The sequence below is a fragment of the Etheostoma cragini genome, chromosome 6 (assembly GCF_013103735.1).
Source record: "Etheostoma cragini isolate CJK2018 chromosome 6, CSU_Ecrag_1.0, whole genome shotgun sequence".
NCBI classification, from domain to species: Eukaryota; Metazoa; Chordata; class Actinopteri; order Perciformes; family Percidae; genus Etheostoma; species Etheostoma cragini.
In genome coordinates this window covers 2,110,882-2,135,387 of record NC_048412.1, presented here as the reverse complement: position 1 = coordinate 2,135,387, position 24,506 = coordinate 2,110,882, and the positions used below count along the sequence as shown (strand labels likewise).

Genomic DNA, 24,506 nt, shown 5'->3' with positions numbered 1-24,506 from the left:
ATATTGGAGATCTTGGAGGGAAGAGGTCAATGTCAAGTGACTTGACTTTTTGACTTAAACAACATGGCATCATGACTTTGCGTAAATGCCAACTTGAAAGATTATACTTTTTGGGCATTTTAGGCCTTTATTTTGAAAGGCCAGCTGAAGACGTGAAAGGGGAGAGAGAGGGGGAATAACATGCAGCAAAGGGCCGCAGTTCAGAGTCGAACCCTGGCCCACTGTGTCAACCTCTATATATGGGCGCCCGCTCCACCAGCTGGGCTACCCAGGCGCCCACGCGCCAACTTTCTTAACCCTCATGTGGTCCTCGGTCAAATTAACCCGTTTTCCTATATCAATGTTCTTTTTAATTCCCCAAAATAAGATGACTTATCTCACACAACTTTCTGTGGAAAGTACGCATCTCTACTTTCATTAATTTTCGGGTGTATTATTCAATTTTATAGCATTTGAAAAAAATGTAAGTGGTTTTGAAAAAGTATTGATTAAAGTTGACATATTCCAGTCTGTGATTATCCATCAACATACAATCCTTTAATTACACCTATCATCATTTCTAGCCACTAGGGGACCATAGGCAGGCTGGGGGGGGGGGGGGGGGGGGGGGGGGGTCGCATATTAATATTATAAAACATCATAAAGAGACATTTTTATTTCATGGGACCTTTAAATGAAAATCTTCAACATGATTTAAATCTTTAAAATGACTTGTTCACCTGCACTGGGAGGAAATAGCATTGAGACGTAAAGTTGATCCATGTCTGTGCCTCTTCCAGCCAGATGGAGCAGCCAGTGACCCCCAACTTAAACCAATTACGTCTTACTGATTACTAACTAAGTCATTTACCAAGGGCTGTTTGACTCCATTGACACATTGTTTCTTAAAGATGCAACAACAAAAGGTTCCACAAGCCAAGCTCAGATAGGAGTATGACAGTAACTGTGCACCAACAGCCTCTCAAACAGAGCGTTAGTGAGATTGCAGCAGTGCTACACACACTCAATTAGCAACGACATGTAGGATACCGAGGTCCTCAACAGAAGGTTTCGTGCGTGCAAGAAATAAGCTTGTTCCACAAACATGAACGGAAAAAACAATAAACTATAACTCCCGACACACGATGAAACTTATGGAATAAAAGCAGAGCCTTAGCCAAGATACAGTCTGCATGCTAGAAAAAGAAACCCATCTATACAGTGGGAGAAGTCCCATGTGGTGATCCATGGCTTTACAAAACTGGTTCAAGGAGGAGCATCACTCCAAAATTAACACACTGGATCCTTCTGCCAGGCCAGCTGCCGGGCTGTTTGAGATATCAATGTGTTCAAGCTGGGAAGTTCAACGGGCTGTCAGAGAAACCAAAGCGTACAGTTGCCGGTAACAAGAGATTAACATTTAGAATTTCAAACAAGGACGAGGAGTTAAAAAGACAAAAATAAACCACCGATTTTGACGTGGGTTAAAAAAAATATTGCTTAATTGGATAAACATTAAGGGGGGGGGGGGGGGGGGAAATCACCAGAGGCCTCACGACTTAAACGACTTAGACTTAAAAGGGAATAAAGAGAGAAAAACCTGCACTTAACCTTTTCAGGGACTTTTTGTATTTATAGTTGGATCACAATCGTGATGATTGTCTAGCAATTTACTGATAATCGCATAAGTGCTGTATCGTAATGTTAAAAGGTTATTAAACCATGTACAGTGTATTGTATCGTGAGGTGGCCTCTGATTCCAACCCCTAGTATGTAGGATTTTGATCCCTGTTTTAATTTGGAGATTCAACAGACAAGTTGTCAATTCACTGGAAAGACATAGATCTGCATCTAGCACACATGTCTGTCATCATAGGTGAATATCCTCTGAGGACCAGCACAGTATCAAGTGAGACAGCCCAGCACACAGACATGCAGTACACTCAAAAAGAGACAGACTCAGTTCTACGACTGGATGTGGTATCTGACCAGAAGCTGTAAAAAAAGATCAGACAAGCACAATATTTAAGCAATGAGACCGTTGGTTTCAACTCTCTTGCTTCCTTTCCTGAGTAGTATTTAATAAGTTAATAGCTTTCCATGGAAAGAGATTTTTTTTTTGTCCTCGAAAGTATTATCCCAAATTGAGATAATGATTTTTCCCAGCACAGATTTGATCACATAAATGTTTGAACCAACGGAGGAGGAGAAGAAACCTCGGTGAGAACTGGGGATCTGGCGGTGCCGATCAATAACCATGTTCATGGGGCAGCTTGAGCTCACGCAAACCCGGCCCATTTTTTTAAATAACTACTTGCAATGGAAAAGATGATCGTCAAAGAAACTGTATACGCAACAGACCTCTGGAAAAAGTCAAAAGGGCTCTGGAAACACACACAAATAAAAAGGAATGACAAAGGGATGCGGGTAGTTGGTGAATAATTAAGCATCAGCTGTCCAGCACAAACAGCCAGCCCATTCTCCATCTCTGTCTCAGCCCACATAAGACACCAGTTCCCTGGGTTTATTCAACCTTTTGTTGGATGCACTGTATCTTTTATGCATTTCTTCTAGGAACACATCTTAGCAACAAGAAGCAACTGCACCCAGGTAGCTCTCATCACTTGGAAATGAAACGTGACGGGCAGGAATTCCCTTCCCAGCCTCTTTTCTCTATCCAGTATGACTCTCCGAAGACAATGCACTCTTCTTCTTATGCCTCCCACCCTCCATGGCACGCTCAGACTTTGACAGGATTCCATCACATTACAAGTATTCGACACAATGCGTGAATCACCCTCTCTTTTTTTCTTTACACAAGCAAGAAGCAGTTCCAGGCCTTGGCCGCGGTAAACCAGAACCAGAACCCCCCCCCCACCTAATTCCACTGCAGCCCACTGAATCTTTTCCAGATTTGGAGAAGAGGGGAAAACTCTAGAGAATTTGAGGCCAAAATGAACACAGTTTAGCCAATCTGATTGGCCTTTCATCACTTTGGGTAACACGCTGAGGCAAAACATAAGAGGCACAGAATCTTTTATAGAGGCCAACCTGCAGGTGATGAAAATAACAACCACACAGTCTGAGGCTCTGGGGTCGTCTACTGTAGCTGTGCGGATTAAGGAGAGACAGTGGAGTGTCCACACGAATGCTTTGGATATCCAGCTTCTCTCTCAGTCAGCATTACATAACTGAAAGGGCGAGAAACGGCAAGAAAAAGTCCCGTTCCAGCACCAAGGTCCTGCTTAAGAAATCAGAGGCCCAGACCGGATGAACCCAGCTGGCTATTAGATGAGTTTCAGCCCTCTGCAACCAGGTTTTCCATTCCTTCCCCTTTACACACACGATCCTGACATTTGGGGCATGCCAATGACGTTTCATGTGGGTTGCAAAGGCAATTGGTTTCACATCAGCCAGCGAGACTGCAAAGAGCGGCAGAGTATGTTTATTGGGAAGTGTTGCCTGGGGTTAGCAACGGTGGTCAGGACCGTACATTGAGATCATTGACGATAGGAGACAGGTAAAGAGAATTATTAAGCACTGTGTGGATGGCGATGATTTATGGCTCATTGTGTTCTCTTTGACATGGATAGAAAAATGGATATTCAATTTCAGGCATGTCTGGGTTGGTGGCATGCGAGCTGCTGGTGTCTGCTATAATCCAGATGGAGAAAAGCTTTAGACTAAAACAGAATAGATTACACTTCTATTGTCCCCGAGGGGAAATTTGTCTTGGACATGATGCTCAAATCAATCAACAAAAAATGCAATGCAGTAAAATAAAATCAACATAAAAATAAGACCAGCAAAGTGTCCTAAGACACAAAAGAAGGACACACATAACACAACATCCTAAACATTAACTGTAATAATTAAAGTGCTGGTGTATTTATTGCACACCTGCTCTGCTGGGCTAAGATTTACTATTAGAGTTAAGCAGCTTAACGGAAGTTGGATTTTCCAATTTTTCATGGCTTTTAGGTGAAGATATAATTCATGTATACACACACACACACACACACACACACACACACACACACACACACACACACACACACAAAGTTAGAGGCTAAACCCACCAAATTTTGCAATAAAATATCAATACAATTATAATTTCCTGTGCATACTGTATAATCTCAATACCTTTTAATTAGGTTGCAAAATGATGAAATATGAAAGCAGCAGGCTTTCACATTTTTATTGATTTTTGTAATTATGTGGAATTCTCAAGTAATCCATTAACTTGCATACATGTCTTGTCTTAGAGAACCAGAATAAGATACCTGTGCTAGGCTATTCCATTAGCTCACCCTGGAGACTATGGTTGGTTTAATTCAGCACAGTCTCATGGCACTTGGACACGGTTTTATTGTTTTTTCGTGGTGGTTAGCACGAATATTAAACTAGTGTATTTCAATAGGAAGCATTTTCGCGATAACAGCACGATTACGGTAGCAGTAGTATTAAAAAGATGCAAATCCGCGTGAGGCGGTTGGCCGGGTGGGAGGACACAGGACTTTCACCCCGGAGACCAGGGGTCGCGTCCCACGTGTGACAGTTCCTTCCCGCGTCTTCTCCTAACCACAACCGTCCCATAGTTGTCCCAGTCTTCTGCGTATGGCGGTTCCTGTCCCCGTTGTTCTTTTCCTAACCCAAATAAACATTATATTTAGCTATTTACCTTCGAGAAAGTCCGATAAAATCTCGTAAATATTTGTCAAACTGTCGTAAAGGACGACTAATAGCATTGATTTATGAAAAGCCATAATATGACAAAATATGGAGCCACAAGGGGTCGGCTCAACAGCGGCCATATGTAACAAGGACTTTGGTATATTTATGCACTAATTAATGCATTAATTTGACGGTCAAATCAGTATCTTCCCATGTCCGAAATAGCTCTGAAAGTATGAAGCATGCATATTGTGTGTGTATGATCATACATAATATGATTAATATACTCCTCATACTAATAGTTTGTAACTTTTTAATTACATCCGTGAAAACTGTTTTTATGCAGCTGTTGAAATCTAATGATTTCAAATATTAAAAGTGTATTATATGTTATAGTCCACAATCACTGGCCGTGAATAATCTATTTTCCCTGTCTCTGGCTTCGGTCTTTCCACAGAAGAAGAGTCTTCTGCAGATTTTCATAGTTAAATATGAATGATATCAAATTATATTTAAAGGAAATGTACAGTATGGAAGTCTTTTTGATTGATTCCACAACTCGCGCAGGCCCTGAATGCAGATGGATATCGGCAAGTTATTTAGTTTTTGACCTCGGGTCAAATGCATGACAGGACTACAAGTGTTCAAACTAAGAGAAATAAGCTTTTAGCGCTTTCCCACCACATCCATTACCTAAGCGGAGGGATGTTTTCATCTGACATGTGAAGAAGTAGAGCTGTAGCTGGAGATATTAGTGTCAGATACTGTAAGAGATTCAGTATTTTCAGGTCTTAACTTAGTGCTGATATGAAAGTGGTGCCGTTAGAAGATGATTACGTGATCTGTTGACTTAGCTATTATAGTCAACATCAGGCTTACCCATGTTAACCATCACGCCTCCATATTAATATGAATCACGTTCATGGCTTTATTTCTTCATTTCTGGAGTTTCCCAGCAGATGAAGATCAAGTCCTCCAAAGAAAACATCACAATACATATTTGGGAATCTTCCATGCACATTTATCTCCCTATACACTGAACAGTCACACAACACATCCCACTCTTTGTTTGTATTCTTCAATGTTTTCTATAGGTTATGTTTCCTATAGTCATAGGTTTATGAACCCATGCTAAAGTTAACTAAAAAGAGGAATAAAAAAACATCTTTTGGATATTTACGTTAATGCCTTAATTAAAAAATGAGGAAAAAAAACAACCATTAAGGAAACCAATTTCCTTTGTGAAAGAATAATGTATATTAGATAAATAAATGTTGTTTCTTAAAATACAGGAGGCATGGCATGCTCACTCCCATGGTCATCTTTGGTTACAAAAAAAACAAACACAATTGCTTCTGGAACTGAAGCGGGTCTGTTTTTCCACACCTGGAAAAAGAGACACAGCAGTAAAGCAGATGGTCAACTGGGCCTGGGGACTCAAACTCCCTTCTCTTCACTAATAAACTACAAACTACTATTTTTAGTCACTGTTCCATTATCTTCTACTGTGACTGTGATCTTCCAAAGGGCCTGGGTCTGTCCCAGGTTTCTTCCTAAAAGGGAGTTTTTCCTCGTTGCTTGCTCTGGAGGGAACTACTAGAACTGTTGGGTCCTTGTACATTCTAGAGTGGTCTAGACCTGCTCTATCTGTAAATTCTAGAGCGGTCTAGACCTGCTCTATCTGTAAATTATAGAGTGGTTTAGACCTGCTCTATCTGTAAATTATATAGTGGTCTAGACCTGCTCTATCTGTAAATTATAGATCGGTTCTAGACCTACTCTATCTGTAAGTTATAGAGTGGTCTAGACCTGATCTATCTGTAAATTATAGATCGGTTCTAGACCTGCTCTATCTGTAAATTATAGATCGGTTCTAGGCCTGCTCTATCTGTAAATTAAAGAGTGGTTTAGACCTGCTCTATCTGTAAATTATAGATCGGTTCTAGACCTACTCTATCTGTAAATTATAGATCGGTTCTAGACCTGCTCTATCTGTAAATTATAGATGGGTTCTAGACCTACTCTATCTGTAAATTATGGAGTATGCTCTATCTGTAAAGTGACTCGAGATGACTCTTGTTATGAATTGATACTATAAATTAAATTGAATTTAAATTAAAGTCCAAACCTCACAAGAGTTTCCTCAGAGTACCAAACCGTTACAGCAGTTAGGATCTGATTGGGCTGTTATTGCGTGTTTTGCATCATTCCATAAAGCCACAAGATTGTAGATAAAGACCTGCCAAAAAGGTTAGACTTGAGCAAAATCTTTCAATCCAGGGCAAAAAAAAGGCTTACTTCAACTATTTACTGAGGCCTTTTTGCCGGTGGAGGTGTACATGTGAACAACACAGCAAATCAAAGATGAACGCTGATCTTTCCACATTTGACACTTAACTAAAAACTCTTTTTTCTGAAGTTTTCTTTACTTTTGGAACAGTTATGGCAAGAAACCAGTTTGTCCAAAGTTGCGGCTGGTTGTCGTGTTTCTTTGTGTACCAGAGGACACGAGAAAGACATCTCAAAAGGTAACGATAATGGAAACAATGAAATACAATTGCTAGCAATATCCAGCTAGTGGCCTCAAATCTTCCAACACATGGTCAAGAACTTATCTCTGACGGTTAATGTGACCCTGAATACATACATCTGCATTACATACATGTGCTTTATTACATCCCACATACCCATCTGGCTGCTACGAGTCACAGGAATGTCTCATGAAACCACTCTGCTGAGGATTTGGCAACCTTCCTACATCAGCTCTTGAAACGCCACCTCCAACATGTGCTTGGGCACCCAAGCAATACACACACATTTCAGCCATGACAGGTGTCATAAAAAATTTTTTATTTCAGTATCTTTGGAGGATTTATAGGGCCCCTGCAGTCTTAGTTATAAAGAATAGAAAACATTGTTAAAAAATACAGAGCGTATACGCACAAAGTGGAGGAAGTGGCCAACATTTGCGAACATAGGGTAATTCCATGAGGCGTCGTATTTAACTCACTAACCTCTCCTATTGTAGGTTTTATGGTTCTACCACAGTTTCTCAAGGTAGGGAGATAAAATGCTACATCCATGAATATTATTGTAGGGGACACATGGGCAATTAGTTCACTTTAAGTTTAGGTTTGTTACTCCAGATTGTTTTCTCTTATTTCTAATGCACTTTGACATTTACATTGAAGCTATTAGAAAGGATCTACCTGTGGGACATTGCCAACTTTTGAGACATATGCTGGATGTATTTCCTGCTGCATGCTGCTCAGACACCTTCAAATCAAGCTGGGTGTGAGAGATGTCAGTTCACCTCCTGGCACTGCCAAGGTGCTCTTGAGCAAGGCACTGAACCCCCTTCAACCGCTCAGGTGCCTGTTCAGCGGTTGCAGCCCCCGCACTCTGACATCTCTCCATTAGTGCATGTATAGGACCTGGGCATGTGTCTGTTATTCAGGCCTGTGTGTAGTGTGTAATAACAAAGTGTCAATTCTAATTTCCCCATAGGGGATCAATGAAGAGTATTAATTATAATTATGAGTTAAATGTAACCAGTGGGTTGCCTGTATGTTTTTCACTGGCCCATTCTCAGGGTTTATGTAATGCTGCGTAAAGCAGTTCTCAAATCAAAAACTTGAACTTGAATGACAGCACTTGCGTCGATGAAGCAGGGACCTGACCACCATCCTGGATCCTGACCAGCCAGCGTCTCCCTGTTACAGCGAAACAGGCTGGAACAAACTGGCTTCAACAAAATTAGAGCCAAATCCAACCACCTTGCTCTCCAGTCATGCTACACCACTCTACTGTAAGTCATGGAAAAGTTAGTTTGAATTAGCAATAGTCCTCGGTACTGCAGGTCACACACAATTCAGCCAGGCACTCAGTTACTATTTAGTTTGAGTACTTTCCATGTTTACACAGTATGTGACAAGACGGCTGTGGATTTATGTTGGGTGGTTGCGGATCCATTTATTTATTATACCAAGTGATACAGTTAGGAAACCTTTTTGCCGTCTACTGTGACCTTAAGATTCTTTGCTTTGACTGACTCTAAAAAGTCCCTCGGACACAAGCTCTATATTATTATACAAGGTCTTCAAAGTCCAGGGTGGAATTAATCCCAAATGTTTGCCACGTTTCTCATGAAGTCAGTGTAATTCCATACCACGTCTCTCCTCCCTACTTCTCCAATGCTTCTCCCGTTAAACACGGCCTATTCTGAGTAGCTCTCATGGTCCACCAAAGGGCAAAAATGTGGTAAACTAATTCATCAGCAAATGTCATGCAATCAGTCATAATCAGACAACACAGTCGTCTTGTGACTCAGGCTATGTGGAATGAGTGGTTGTTTCTTATTCGTGGTTTCAAGCAAGTCGTCACAGTTCAATAATCACGTGTGGATTAATGATCCACAAGGCATGGCTGTTTTTACTTGCCGTGGATGCTCCTCAGTCCAAATGCAATGGCTTCTCCCACAGGGGGAACACTGTGTGTGGGCCTCAAAGGGGTGAGAAGCTCAGCTCAGAAGCCCCCTAATCTGCTCTTTGGAACACTTCATCATCCAGCAAGCGCCACTTCAGAGGTGGCTGAGGCAACTTCAGTAGCTGATGCCTTTAATTAGGCCTACATTACCCCCCACAGCTTTTCCTCTGGCTTTAGCAAAGTCCAGCCCTACAAGACCCAATCACGGCTATATTAAGGACTGTATTTATATAGCGCCTTTCTAGTATTAACGACTACTCAGAACCCTTTTCACAGTACAGGAACCATTCACCATTCACACACATTCATAAACTGTGGTCAAGGCTGCCGTACAAGGTGTCACATGCTCATCAGATACACACATTTACACAACAGGGTTCAGGGTTTTGCCCAGGGACACTTGGTTCCACGACATGGGACTGCAGGACCAGGGATCGAACCGCCAGGCAGGCAACCGCTCTACCAATGAGCCTACGTATAGTGTAGGTGCAGTCTATCCTACAGACTAAAGAAAAAAAACAGACTTAAGAAAAACATCTTATTTTGGCACATATCTTGTTATATTACGTTATCGTGCCTCATTTCAGACAAAGTTTTGAGTTAGAATGAGCATGACAATATTATACTTTGTATTCAATATAATGTATATTTACATTTACAGTCAGCAACAAGAAATTCAGTTCATATCAAATTAGTAATCCATTGGCAGACTGTGGAGTAAGGTCTGGCTACATTCATTGATAGGAGATAGGATATGGGTTGCTTTTCTTTAAACCAATCCCAATCCTCTTGGGCTAATTAACAAATGCTACGACAGAGGCTCTGCAATATGGTCTTGGAAAGGAACTTGTTTTGGAACATTTTAGCATACTGGAAAAGAACACGCCATATGCAATATCAAATGATGTTACCGGTTTAGACAATACAGTAAAACGAGCTGTTTGAATTAGATGGATACGTGGTTGTACGTAATTTGCTCTAACCAGTGTATCGCTTTGTCTGACGCTCTCAGATTGGTTCCATTTTCAGCACGTAGCCGTAACCATAGTGAAGTGATTTCATGAACAGCAACACACAGAGAGGAGATACCAGGCTTTATACTGGAAATGTACTTCTTTGGATCCAGACCAATATCAAATAGAGGTTTTTCTTTTCTCCTGTGAAACGGTTAGTAATACAGTATAGAAAGGCAGAAGAAGAAAGCATCTCATGGGAATTTAAGTATGCCTGTCTTACTGACAGACAGCTGACCCTTGGGTATTGAAGGAGAATTCCGGTCAATTTCAACACGTAGCACTGTTTTTTATTTTTATTTGGAGGGCTGTTAGCAGCGAGATGAATGAAACCAATCGGTGCTGCCTACACCGATTTATCCTCCTGCAAGAGTTAGCACCCAACAGGCTTAAACAGGGCACAATTTAAATGTATTTTAGCTAATAAATATGTTCTAAATGTCATTAAAAGTGCCTAGCCATGTGCAGTAATTCCTTCTGAGGGAACACGTGAATCTGACTGCTGGAGATGTGAAACATTGCCTTGTTTAAGCCTGTTAGGTGTGAAAACTAGCAGGAAGGTAACTCGTTTTAGACTGGACCGATTGTTTTCATTCGTCTCGCTACTGACAGCTCTACGAAAAACAGAGCTACGTGTTGAAATCGCCCGGAATTCTCCTTTAACCAGGAATCCACTAAAGGGCGACCAACGATCATTAATCTCCATCAGCAAGATGGATTGGTTTGTGTCACTTACCTCGAGAGCTCCTTGAACAAGAGCACTCTTACTCTAAAAAGGGCCTGTTACAAGTTTATTTAAACACTCCGTAGCAGCGCACCACAGAGGACAAGTAAGCCTAAATACTGTCATGCAGTACTTGGAATCATGTTCCTGATACAAAGCATTATCATTTATCACAACGGAGTCCTTTTAGCTGTCAAATAAAGTACAAAACCCACATTTATTGTGCAAGCAAAAACAAACTTTGAGTGGTGATGTAGACAGACAAACTTTCTCTGCTAAACACTGTGTCCGCTCATAAGCGCACACACACACCAATAAAAGGTACGCATGTCCACTACTCTTCTGACGATGTGAATGTGTTCCTTTTTCCAGCTCTCCTTCCTGCGTCGGCCTCGTCTAAAGATCAGTGAATCCGCCGTGTATTGACACTTAATGGGGCTTGACCTTTGGCCTGTGGAACAGAGCCTGGCGTCGGAGTGTTAAGTCTCCATGGAGCAGATTAGCGGGTAAAGTCGGGCAAGACAAGGAGAGGCTGCTGCCTCCACACAGAAAGTCTTTATACCTGGGAGCCAGTGGTTTAGAGACCTAATCTGCTGCTAAGGTGGTCTGACTGGAAGACACACACACACACACACACACACACACACACACACAATTACAGCCATTTCTAGGGCATGCTGGTGTATACGATTTAGATACGAGGAGAATAACTTACATTCAGACACTGCATGGCCGAAATTAGAGAAATTAGCTGATCCGTCCAGATCTTATAAAACCAAGAGTCCATGTCTGGGATGGATCAGGGTAATTGCCTGGCACGTCCCTCACCTTTCACTTTCTGTGTGTTCTCAGAATCCCTTCACTTCGGGAAACACTTCAAGCTATCGAACTACACTGAAAATGGTTGAGATGTTTCAGTCTTCAGACCTTAAAAGGTGGACAGATTGACTCATACTGCCTTCCTTAGAGCCACCTCACTAAAAGGTTAAAGACAATATACAGATGCAACAAATGCGCGTTTTCTTTTCTCAGGCATGGTAAGCCTAATGTCTACCTAAATCTATGCAATCAGCTAACTCCGAACCCCGGAGCCTCTGGCAGCAGGTCCTGTGCTGGGAGATTGAGGGAGTATACAGTATAAAATGAGTCCTCCAGCCAGCTCAGTGTGAGAGGAAGGGAAGCATGCTAGGAATATTTTCCACATAGTTCTGCAGAGAAGTAGGTGTTATAAAACATAGTCCATGGGAGAAGTTGTTCTTAAGCATTTTTCAATACCCAAGGTAGGCTTCTGTAATAAAACTGCTTGGACAAAATGAGGAAAATTGGGGTTTCACAGCTTATGTTTAGCCATTAGTGAATAGCGGTGTTTAGAAAATGCTGGCACTGCTAAAGAGTACAGTAACTGCACAATGGGGTGAAATGGTGAGACTCAGGAATCTCAGATGGATTCTCCAGATATCACAAGACCACATGAGATTGCCTGATTACATATCACACAAAAATCCATCTTGTGTCCGAATAAGCAAACCAATCAGCATCTGGTGAGGAGCTACTAGCAGCTACAGCTACGTAGTTAAGGTGTGTCTGACGGCCGCGGCTGTTTGTTTAAAACAACAATGGTGGATGTGATAGATGCGTTATTATGGAACCCACTGCAGTCCTAAGCAGGACCACCTCTTCAATAGCATCCTTCTGCTACGATTGGCCAGGCGTCTGGTCCTGTCTCCAGACCAATCGGCTATTCTGACCTTAACTACCCAAGGTCAATGCCTGACCGCAACATATCGGGCTGCTTCGTAGGGCGGTTTTTAAGAAACCAACTGGGACTCATAATAACTGATAGAGTGATGGTTCATCCAATCGCCAGCCAGGTATTGTTTCCAATGCCGGCTTCTCAGATGGTTCTGTGTAACAAAGCATCTGGCACTAGCCTAGAAATCTAGATGAACCCTAGCGTTAGCAAATGTAATTTGAAGCTAGAGCAACAACCAAATTCTGGCCAGGCCAATCACATCGTGTGTAGAGTCGGTGGGGCGGGCTTAACGTAAGAACGGCAGAGTTGCGACGGTTCGGCGTAAATTCCTTAATACTTGAAAACAAAGAAGATGGCTGCTGCTGGAGAACAGCGGCCTTTGGAATCGGCTTTGGCCGAGACTGTGGAAGACTTGGAGTTAAGCTCTGAAGTCATTCTTAAAAAGGAAGATGTGGGCACCCAGATAGCTCAGTTGGTAGAGCGGGTGACCATATATAGAGGTTTACTCCTCGACGCAGCCGGCCCGGGTTCGAATCCGGCCTGCGGCCCTTTGCTGCATGTCACTCCCCCTCTCACAACTTCAGCTGTACATTAAAGGCCTAAAATGCCCCAAAAAAAAGAAGGACGATTTGTTCAGAGTTTTGCCGACCGGATAAGGCAAAAGTTTAATCTATCAACCAGCGTCGCTCTGATTGGTTGTAGCGGTATCCTTTTGCGTGCAGAGGTAACAGTTTATCCCACCCCTTGGATTGAGCCCTGCCAAAGGTGAGTTCCCAGACCCAATACCTGGATGTGGGTCTGGCTTGTCAGGCTAATCTTGTCCATCACTTTAGCTAAATCATGCCAATTGTCAAAATGTAGCTTGTTTGTTAAAATGTTTAACCAATGGCCATTAGCTCCTGTGAAACGACTGCTAGCTATAGCTGATCACTGTGAGTTGGCCTGTATGCATCCTTTCAGGTCCTTAAGGAGGGGGTGATTGCAGCTAACAGTGGTAACTGAGTATAAGAGCATGTTAAAGACTTTCTGCTATCTGTCTTGTTAGAGTAAAAACAAAACCAACACTTGGAACCACCTCAGTACGGTGGAATGCAGGGGGGCAGGGCCAAGTAAAACAGAGTGTGGCGCCAAATGCAGAACTGAGAATTAAAGCCCTATCAACTCAATATATTGGTAACTGCTTAGGGAGTGTTGAAGTCAGATAGAGAGAGACTTGGACCTGTTGAACCTAGGAAAACAGATACTAGCAGAAAGGGTGTGTGTGTGAGAGAGAGAGAGACAGTGAAAGGGTGTTTACAGTAGAAGAGGAGAGGAAGCCAATGAACTGCTAGGAGCACAGCCGGATCCACTCAAGGTGAAAGAGATTTCTACAGCTTTAGAGCGGTTCGCCTCGAGCTGAGCTGTCTAACCAAACCCCAGCTGAAAGAGCTACCGCAACCTCCAAACTTGGGTCAGATTTTATAACATCAAAAGACCAATTCCATCATGAAATGCACATGCTTTAAGAGTCCTTGAGCTTTAGGTTTCATCAAATCATGTGACAATTTGTTGTAGCTTTGGTAGATATGCTTGTAGACCTGAAATCTTTTACAGTTTGCCAATTTAATGGAGCCTCAGGCTAAATATTGCCTCAAAAGATTTAAGAATTCCTACCTGTGAAAAAAGAGTTGGCTGTTGTTAAGTGATAGAGTGGTCGCCTGCCAATCGGAAGGTTGGCAGTTCAATTCCTGTCCCTGCATGCCCCCGAGTTGCCCCCGATCCGCCATAAGCAACCGCTAACGTTTGGTCGTGACGCTGGCTTAGCATCGCTAACTCTTTCACCACAAAACTCAGTAAAGATTGTTCTTGCTCTGGATTTAACTTCTGGAATTTCAGGTCGAGTGGCTTCGCTTGTATCTTTCTTTGCCACCATTAGTACAGAACTCACCGAAGGTTACCAAACCTCAACGGCATCGTTCTCAGACACTCCCTCTGTTCTATGATTGGACCTCCACATATTTGGCCGCAGAAAACCCGCGAATGCATCGCAAACCCAGACATCAATGGAGAGATATTTGCTTCTTTATGGAGCTGTGTAGATTGAATTATCACTTAATGTTATCACTATTATTATTACTTCAACTAGCAAATAACTATTCCTTCCAATATAAATTCACAAGCTTTGCTTGTTAAATGCAATTTCCAGGAACTTCTTTACAATCTTTGTAAAAACAAATCAATGAGTAACACCGACACTGATGGAAAATGAAAACTGAGCAGAAGTACGTAGGAGGGCGGGTCCAGGCTACTAGAATAGAATAGAAAGCCTTTATTGTCATACACAAGTGCAGCACCAATGAGATTGAAGCAACCCCTTTACAGTGTCAACACAAAATATAAAAGTATAAAAATATAAATGTAAGTAGTGCAGAAAAAAAGAGGGGGAATGTGGTCCTGAAAGCAACTATATACATCAATAAAGTAGTAGAGAGATAAAGGGTTTGTATACACATAAACCAAAAATATAGTTTGGTGTATCAAAAGTCCTGAGTATTAAATATTGCACATGAGATTAAGTGATTGAGTATTAAATATTGCACTGTAATGAAATTGCAGAGAATTCCAGTGTCCTAGTTCACAGCAGCAGGGAATAAGATGATTTATGTTACACTTCAGCTTGGAAATGTACATTTACAATTTAAGATAAGTGTGTTTTACCTGGGCCTTCTGAATATCAGGCCATACTGCTGGCAGGCCAGGCCCACGGTGGGGGTGTAGATGATGGGCATGAACCTTTCGATGTCTGACGCTAGCACCCGATAGAACAGCTTCTCGTTGCGGTCCTGGAGTCCCATCAGAAACACATATCTGGGAGTGACATAGAGGAGAGCACAGCACGTCAATCTTTAACATCTTGAGGACTCGTACTATACCTGCTGAACTGTGGAGGGGCTTATTAAAGTCACATGTTAAATCCTTTGTGCTTGTGTGAGCCAAGCAAGACTGGAGGACCTGCAAGGCAACACTTTAAAGAGCATGTGTCAAAGAAAAGGGATGACATGGCAACGACACTGTAAAACCCACCAAAAGAAAAAAACTGAGTAGTTACAAAACGGAGAGAAAAAAGGAAAGAGAAGAAAGGGACTCAGCACACATTCAATAATTACTTAAAGATATGTGTTGGTTTTGTTCCAAATGGTTGGACAAAAATACACAGAATAACAGTCAGCCCTTCAGATAGCATACACCAGCTCTTTGTTCTGTAGATTGAACAGGAACTAAAGGGTTTGCATTGAAGCAAAATTACGCAGAGCACGCCAGAAAAGGGCTCTATTCCTAATCAGAGGAGTTTCCATAGAGCCAAGAGCACAAGGTGCCTCTTGTTAAGGGGGTAAGAAGCTGCTATAGGTTAGGCCACAGCAGCTGCACAATACATGGTGGTGACAGTTGCTCTTGAGGAGGACTGTTTTCATATTGGTGAACCAAATTAGCTTCTGTCACATGTAATTCATCACATTTCTGTATGTCTCACAGGACAGAGATGAAATCTAATTTGATATATATACTGTATATAGCAAATTTGATTTCTTACATATATCTACTGTACATACATACACATACTGTATATATATACACACACACACACACACACACACACACACACACACACATATATGTATATATTTACATATACACGTACAGTACAGTACATATATACACATACATGTATACATACATATACACACACTGTATACATATACAGTATATATACATATAAACACTGTATACACATATATGTACAGTACATATATTTGTTCTTAATATATATAGAACAAATGTTGTATCTGTATGTTATATATATATATATATATATATATATATATATATATATTGAACAAATGCTTGTTTAATTGATACAAACTTTTTTACTTTGAAAGTCTTAACTCAAGGTCTACTTAGAAGCTTTTTTCCAGAGCTTTCAACTGCTGATAGTTTACTGAGTTGTCATGGCAATAGGTCATGTGATGACAGTTCCATCCGCTGAGTAAAGACCATGATCGTGGCTGGAAGCAAAGCAAAAGAAAGGTTATGACGTCAGCCCGTATCAGTGGCGGACAGTACGAGGCCAGGCAGTCAGTACATCATGTCTCTTTTTAGGAAAAAAATACAATATAATTTCAAAACAGTTCATAGTCCTACTGTATATTAGCTCATAATAATGATTAACCATTTGCAACGTTGGATGGGGGGTGATTTTCTCCCTTGTTGTGGACAATGTGGACATTGTCGTACCTTTCCAACAGATTAGAATGGTAAACACTGATGCAACTGCAGCTGAGATTAGAGCTTTAACAATTAGTCCACTAACAGAAAGATTAATCAATTTATCAATTAGTCAAGAACTATTTTAATAATCCATTAATTGTTTAAGTTTTTAAGGACAAATGCCAAACAGCTTCTTAAAGGTGTTCTAAGTGATGTTGTCTGTTTTTTAGGCTACAACATCTGTTGTCACATACAACGAACATCTCCTCACTATCTGCTAGCTGCCTGTCCCCTGAACACACTGTAAAAAACATCTCACTATCTGCTAGCTGCCTGTCCCCTGAACACACTGTAAAAAACATCTCACTATCTGTTAGCTGCCTGTCCCCAGAACACACTGTAAAAAACATCTCACTATCTGCTAGCTGCCTGTCTCCTGAACACACTGTAAAAAACATCTCACTATCTGCTAGCTGCCGGTCCCCAGAACACACTGTAAAAAACATCTCACTATCTGCTAGCTGCCTGTCCCCAGAACACATTGTAAAAAACATCTCAATATCTGCTAGCTGCCTGTCCCTAGAACACACTGTAAAAAACATCTCCTCACTGCCTGCTAGCTGCCTGTCCCCTAAACACACTGTAAAAATGCAGTCTCTGTAGCCATACCAGGCTCCACAATCGAACAAACCTGCACCACCAAACATTATAAACAGTCTTCCAGTGTTCCAGCCAATAACCGACAAGAAGGATTGTGGTGTGTCGGTGGGGGGGTTAGTGCGCAAAAGAACGGAGTGGAGGATGAGGGGATGGGATGAGGAGGAGGGAGGGGCAAGTTAGCCTTCCTTTTGTTTGAAAATACTTTGGACGTCAACAAGAAGTGCTTTGCTAGTTGAAGACTGAAAAAGAAGTCTCCTAACAACCCTTTGAGCACTTTTAAAGCTTTAGTGCGTGACCTTTTGACATTAATAAACATCCGTTACATACAAGCCATTAGTGATGGCCAAATGACGCTTTGTGAACCAGTGTCTTTATTTTCTGAGCCCACTAGATGGCGCTCTCTGTTCAACAAAGGGTTGAACACTGAATACACTGAATTGCAATTTCTCTTAACTCTTTAATCAGTGTTTTTACCCCGCCGAAACTCGAGTGAAGACCTCTTCTGAAGAGTGTATCATGTTTTTTTTATCCTCCGTGTCCTCCTTGGCTACTAGCATCTGATCACGGAAGGCTTGTATCATGTAGATACGCCGACAGTTTTGTCATTTAGAATTCCGCGTGGGTTGCAACAGAAACTACGCAAACAGGCAGTTAATAGCTTTCCTTGTATTACATTATGGTGTATAATGTAAAACTGACCAAACGATGATTCATATATTTGTGGAAAAGGGCCAAAATAGTTGACAATAAAAATGAACTATTTGTTAGTTGCAGCCTAGATGTAATATCTTGACTTACAGTTCCTAGTATACATTGAGATAACTTTAGAAATCTCCCTTTAACCCTTGTGTTGTCTTCCGTTAACCATGAACTTGTCCTTCAAGGTCAAAATGTCTATGTCTGTAATGTCTGTAATTGTAATGTCTTTTATACATTTGTTTTGTACTTTTCGTGATTTATTTGTTGCTTTTTCCATGCTTTTGGAGCATTTTTTGAAAACATGACCTGGTTTAATAATAGGTTTTCCACTTATTCTTGTAATTCATGGTCAACAAACCTCATTTATATCAAATTATACATACGTTTTTAGTTTTTTTTTTAGTTTAAATTACTGTTTTTCAACAATAAAAAAAAAAAAAAAATTCAAATGCTATGACAATAAATAAAACAAACCAAAAAAATTAAATCAAAGTAATCATCAATTTTACCTGAAGAATGTTGGATGGAATCATCCCTGTTATTTTTGGGGCAAATTTGTTGAAAGAAATTCATATTTCTGACATAAAACACTTTGAAACGGGTTAATTTGACCCAAGGGAAACACAAGGGCTAAAGCCATGGATTTCAGACAAATAATAGCATTCATCAACTGCTATGTTGTGACAAGGAAACTGATCTTGTAAAATAGCCAAGGTGCCTCTTTAAGAATGTAAAGTAACAACATCCCAAAGTCAGAATTGTATTCACAACTAAATTAAATTGCTACATGGTGATTACTTCGCTCCTCGCTGTCAATCAGTAGCTCTGACTCAGCAAACAAAGCCATAATCAAATCCCCACATCAAATCCTAACATACTACTGCAGTGTGCCATTGTTTGTTTTTATGCTGGCTCTTTCTCCATTCTTCACCTTAAAAGGCGTGAGCACTACCCCCACCCAGGAAACAGGAATATTTACAGTACACACTGCTTTATACAGCAGGATCCATGTTGACTTAATGCAGTATTTCCTTTAAAGTCCACCTACTGAAGCAGCCAGGACATAATATATCTCTATCTTTAAATATTTTAGCATGAGTGACCAACCAATTCCAAGCTTGTTATACTTTCTAACAACCTCACTAGATATGAGGTTTCCCCTTTGCTGTGGCACTTTTATACTGGAGTATTTTTAGCTGGAAAAGCCTTGGAACATTTACTTCCTCTGTTGACTAAATAGCCACAGTAGGTACTTAAGTCACTCCATCATCACAAATCATAAGCACATAAGGCTTGAAGCATTGCTCTTTGCTGTATTTGCTGCCAAAAACACAACAAATTCCACTGAGAAATGTCTAGGTTCAACGAGTCTTTATTATCCCAGAGGGGCAATTTGTTGTGCAGCAGCAGCATGCAAAACATGTTATGCTAGACAACAGCCATACATCTAGAAAATAAATACGTACAACAAAGAGGACCACACCTTACATTGACTTATTAAAAAAGCCTATAGCACCTGGGACAAAAGAGTTTTTTGGTCTGTTTGTCTAGAGTCTTGGTATCTGATCAAAATATATGCAAGAGTATATGTCCACATGTCAAAAAACACTACTTTAACACTATTTATCTTAACTGAACAGCTTCAGAGTCATTGGAATGGTAATATGACTTTTTTGGGGTTGGATGGTGGTCATCTCGCTGCCCCCCAGCGCCTGTGAGCGGAAAAACCAGCCTTGCAACTTTGGAGCGGCGAGCCGCCGGCCTCAGCGTCGGGAGGTATCGCGTAATATCAGGACTCGCGATGTAACAACTTGCTTCACGGCACTGCACACATACGCCCAACTAAACCTGTAGGTGGAGGTCTGAAGAGAAACCTAAAGAGGGTCTCTATAGTAAAACCTGTAGGGGGGCAACTCTATAGATGAACCTGTAGGGGGGGCTCTATAGTGAACACTGTAGGGGGAGCTCTATAGAGAAACCTGTAGGGGGGGCTCTTTTGTGAAACCTGTAGGGGGAGCTCTATAGAGAAACCTGTAGAGGGGGCTCTATAGAGAAACCTGGGGAGCTCTATTGAAAAAACCTGTAGGGGGGCTCTATAGAGAAACCTGTAAGGGGGCTGTATAGAGTAACCTGTAGGGGAGCTCTATAGAGAAACCTTTAGGGAGAGCTCTATAAAGAAACCTTTAGGGGGGGCTCCATTGAGAAATCTATAGGGGAGCACTATAGAGAAACCTGTATGGGGAGCTCTATAGAGAAACCTGTATGGGAGGCACCATAGCGAAACCTGTATGGGGAGCTCTATAGAGAAACCTATAAGGAGCTCTATTGAGAAACGTGTATAGAGAAATCCTTCTTTTCAGTCACACTCTAGCTCGCTCCACCATACGTGTTCGATGAGCCTCCGTTAACAGTTTGTACCAGTAATAAAATGGATTGCGGATAATTTTATTGTAGCTGACTCTACAAGATGACGTCTCTGTTGGCTGTTGAAACAGGTGGCGTCTCTTACGTTCTAAAACCAGCCGCAGGAGCTCGACCAGCTGAGTCACAGCCACACCATCAGCTGGTTTGAGAGGAGAGGGGCCGGTTCAGACCGCTGCAACTTCTTCTTAAACGTTCTAAAGCGGTTTTCATCTCGTTGCGAATCTTTAGTCTAAACTGGGCTTCCAAATTCTGCCTTTATACTCAGAAGTCAAACAAAGTTTTTACATGTGCCCCAATTTCTCTTCCGTAAAAATAGAATGGGGTATGGTCATTAAAAAAAAATACCAGAGAAGGACTCAGAGTGGGGGAACAGATTTAAGTAAACACAGCCAGCTTGAGCAATGGAAAGCAAATAGCAGTCCTTAATCCGCGGGATCGAAGCCCAAAACTGGAGCGCTGGAGACCCAGAGACAGATTGTCAGTGACATTGATAGGGCATGGGAATGGCAGGGACGAGCTCAAAGTGACTGTTTTTAGATGTTGATGCTGTCATGGTGGAAAATGAGGCGGCATTTAAGAAGCAGTCTAGTGCCTGTTGACTCTAAATCCGGTCTCACGAGCAACTCACTCGTCCTTGACATTAGGAGTGACAGCTGATGGAACGCTTGAGTGAGAGCTGGAGACTGGAATAAGGGGCAATTTCACACAGAGATAACATTCAGCACTCTGCATATAATTCAAAACAGGCTCTGACTTCAGCTATAAGGCCTGAACTCGATCAAAGAGCCCAGACTTACTGAAATGTTAGCATGAAGGGGATTTATTGCATAATGTTAACAGCTACAACTCTAGTGTCTAAATGGAGCATGCAAAACTGAACTGAAGTTTTGTTTTGGTCACTGGGGAGGTTACAAAAACACTCATGAAGGAGAACAGGGAGGAGATGGAGAAATGAAGGGGGGGCAGGAAGAGTGTGGAGATTTGCCGTTAGGAGATGCAGATCTGTGAGGGCTAATCACTAATCTGCCGCTCGTGTTTCCAAGGCTTCCAGATGAAGGATCTCTCAGTGTGCACAGAGGCGGGGGAGTCCTCTGAGGAATACGCAATAATTCAACTCTAGTTATTTGAAGATGATAAAAACATAGTGGGCCCTATTTTAAGGATCTAAGCGCACGACGTGAAGCACCTGGCACAGGTGCGTTTAGGCCGTGTCCAAATCCACTTTTGCTAGTTTAGCAGGAAAAGGGTCCATGCGCCGGGCACATGGTTCAAAAGTCCTACTTACTCTTAATTAATCATAGGTGTGCTGTGGGCGTGACATGCAGTCAACCAATCAGAGTGTCCTCTCCCATTCCCTTTAAACGCCAGGTGCGGGGACATTGTGTGTGGGAGCTGTACATAAGCCTAGGCAAATAGCAATGAAATGCTGTAATGTTGCCTTTAGAAAAGATTACACTACCATTATTTGTAGTTATTTATGAGTTGTCACTAAAATAGTTTGATTTTTATTTTATAATTTGAATATATTAAAAGTTCTGATGAATAAAATGTTTAAAAATATAAACTTAAGATATGAAACTTTGAAGAAAAACACATTAACAAAAAAAATATAAAATCTGTGTTGCCAACAGTGCAGTTGTAGAGCGTCCTCTGGTGGACAGACTATGCAACGCCATCACTAACAGGGGTGTTGTAGAGCGTCCTCTGGTGGACAGACTATGCAACGCCATCACTAACAGGAAATGCCTAATATTGGCCGATAATGTCGATATATCGGGCGGGCTCTATTTGAAGATGATAATAAGATAGTAGGTCATGGTGTAAGTAGAGGTTTCTGTCTGTGTGTGAGCCCCACCTGTCCAGATCGTCCCTCTTCATGTCGTAGTTCTTGAGCACCCGGAGCAGCTGGACGTCCTGGCTGTTGAAGCAGGGAGGCAGCAGGCCGTGGATCCCCAGCTGGAGACGCTCCTCCAGGGAGAACGCCAAGCCCTGCGAACACACCAAACCACCCCCATTATCCTCCTGACATATACAGCGGCATCCCAAGTGGGCAAACATGGACGCTTTTTTTACTTCTTTATTCAAATGGATAATTTAGTTGGCATTCGTCAATTCAATTTTGTCATTATATTGCAGGTTTGACAACTTAACATGCAAAAAATCCTCGAAGAGACAAAAAAACATGACAATATGAAATGCAATTGATTGAGCTTTCGTTCAAAATTTCAACTCAAATTATTTAAAGTGAATTGAGGATTGCATTGCCACCTTGCGTATTAAATTGTCAATTGCAAAATGCATATTCAAAATTACATGACAGCATTGCAAATGGAATTGACAATTGCAAAATGCATGGTTATTTGAGAAAAGAGGACCGCTTGTTATGTCCTCTATGTCCTGAGCTTTCTAGTGTTCCACGTTCCTCTCAACTATACTGAAATGGGAATTAAAGGAACATTTTGACATTTTGGGATTTCTTCACTTTCACTTCACATTTGTCACTTCCAGCTACCTTCACGTAAAACATCAGTGATCAACTGTCTTGCTTTTTTTACAGACATCATGTGATCGGACCCCAAACAGTAGACTTATTCCCGGACAGACAGCAGGATACAGGGGCATCAACGGATTGTTGCCTCGGTGGCATTCAATGACCACTGCTATGTTGAGTGTAAACAAGAATCTGCTTGGTCGCTTCTTTATCATCATCATGTTAAACCCCAGGTAGATAAGCCAGTTTGTGATTGGTTCCCACAAAATTGTGAACCGAAGCAGGAGAATTAAACGTGCAGGTTTCCAGACCGAGCTGCGGAGCCAAATCAAATCACCGGCAGAGTGGGCGGGGCTTACCCAGTTTAGCATTCTCTACTATTCTCTGCAAGTGAGCCATGATGTGGAAGGCATTTTAAATTTTCTCTCAGTCTATAAAAGACCAACGACCCGGTGAAACCCCAGCATCAACATGCCAGCTACTGCTGATGACCGTTCAGACAGAAGCAAAGCTGTGCTGACAAAGATCTCTGATTTTGATCACAGCCACGGATGCTTGGCCCGGCCACCAGTTTACAAGCCCGTTCCGGCACTTTCTGAGTATCTGGTTATGTTAAAACAGTTCTGAGGTTGTAAAAAATAGAAAAAAATGAGCTCAATCCCACGAGACACTATGTTAGAAGGAAGAAGAAAAGCATACGATGCAGAATAGGGATATGGGATCAAATGGGATGGTCTTGATGTCAAGAAACCGCACGGACACATCTCCAAGTTCTTATTAGTCTCACATTTTGTCTAACTGTTGGTTTTAGATTCAATCTAAGGGGGAGGAAACAAGAGCATTTCCTCTTTGGCTGAACATCTAAAGAAGTAAATTTTGTGTGAAATTAAGCCGCTTTTAAACATGCAATTAAAAACCTGACATTCTCTCAACACTACCCAGCAGAGCTGTATGATAGAACACAAATGTCCAAATAAGTTGGATCAGACAGCAGCATTTTTAAAGCGCCAAAATATTCTGCTCATTTTCAGGTTCATAATTGTACTTTGAGGTTGTACCAGAACAGGGTTTCCATGATTTCATTTTCAAAAAACACCAGATATTTGTTGTATGTACATTACTGCCGATTCTCTTTTCACCCTGTGTGTTAAGGTCTCTGATTAGCAACAGAGTGAGACATCTCACTTCTATACTATCTTTGTTGGGAGTTGCACATGCTCAGTAGCTCAATAAGATCACTAATCAGCTAGACAACTCTTTATCCAACTTTGATCAGTCCAAGGCAGGATTAGCTTGGAGACTTCTTCTCAACAAGGGACACTTGTGGAATACCTGCAGAACAGGGACAGGAAGTAGTTC

General features: G+C 41.6%; 1 protein-coding gene and 1 long non-coding RNA gene across 2 annotated transcripts in view; one reads left to right on the top strand and one right to left on the bottom strand.

Moving 5' to 3' along the window:
* The window catches only part of me1 (malic enzyme 1, NADP(+)-dependent, cytosolic), an 83,063-nt gene that overhangs the window by 31,445 nt on the left and 27,112 nt on the right, over positions 1–24,506 (bottom strand). Inside the window, exons 2-3 of the mRNA XM_034874444.1 lie at positions 22,512–22,645; positions 15,326–15,475 (exon numbers count right to left, since the gene is read on the bottom strand). Of these exons, the coding sequence (XP_034730335.1) occupies positions 15,326–15,475; positions 22,512–22,645 (284 nt within the window). The remainder of the gene's footprint in view (positions 1–15,325; positions 15,476–22,511; positions 22,646–24,506) is intronic.
* Positions 12,889–13,072, top strand: LOC117946365. Its single transcript, XR_004657015.1, has 2 exons — positions 12,889–12,919; positions 12,981–13,072. It is a non-coding gene; the product is annotated as an uncharacterized LOC117946365 (long non-coding RNA).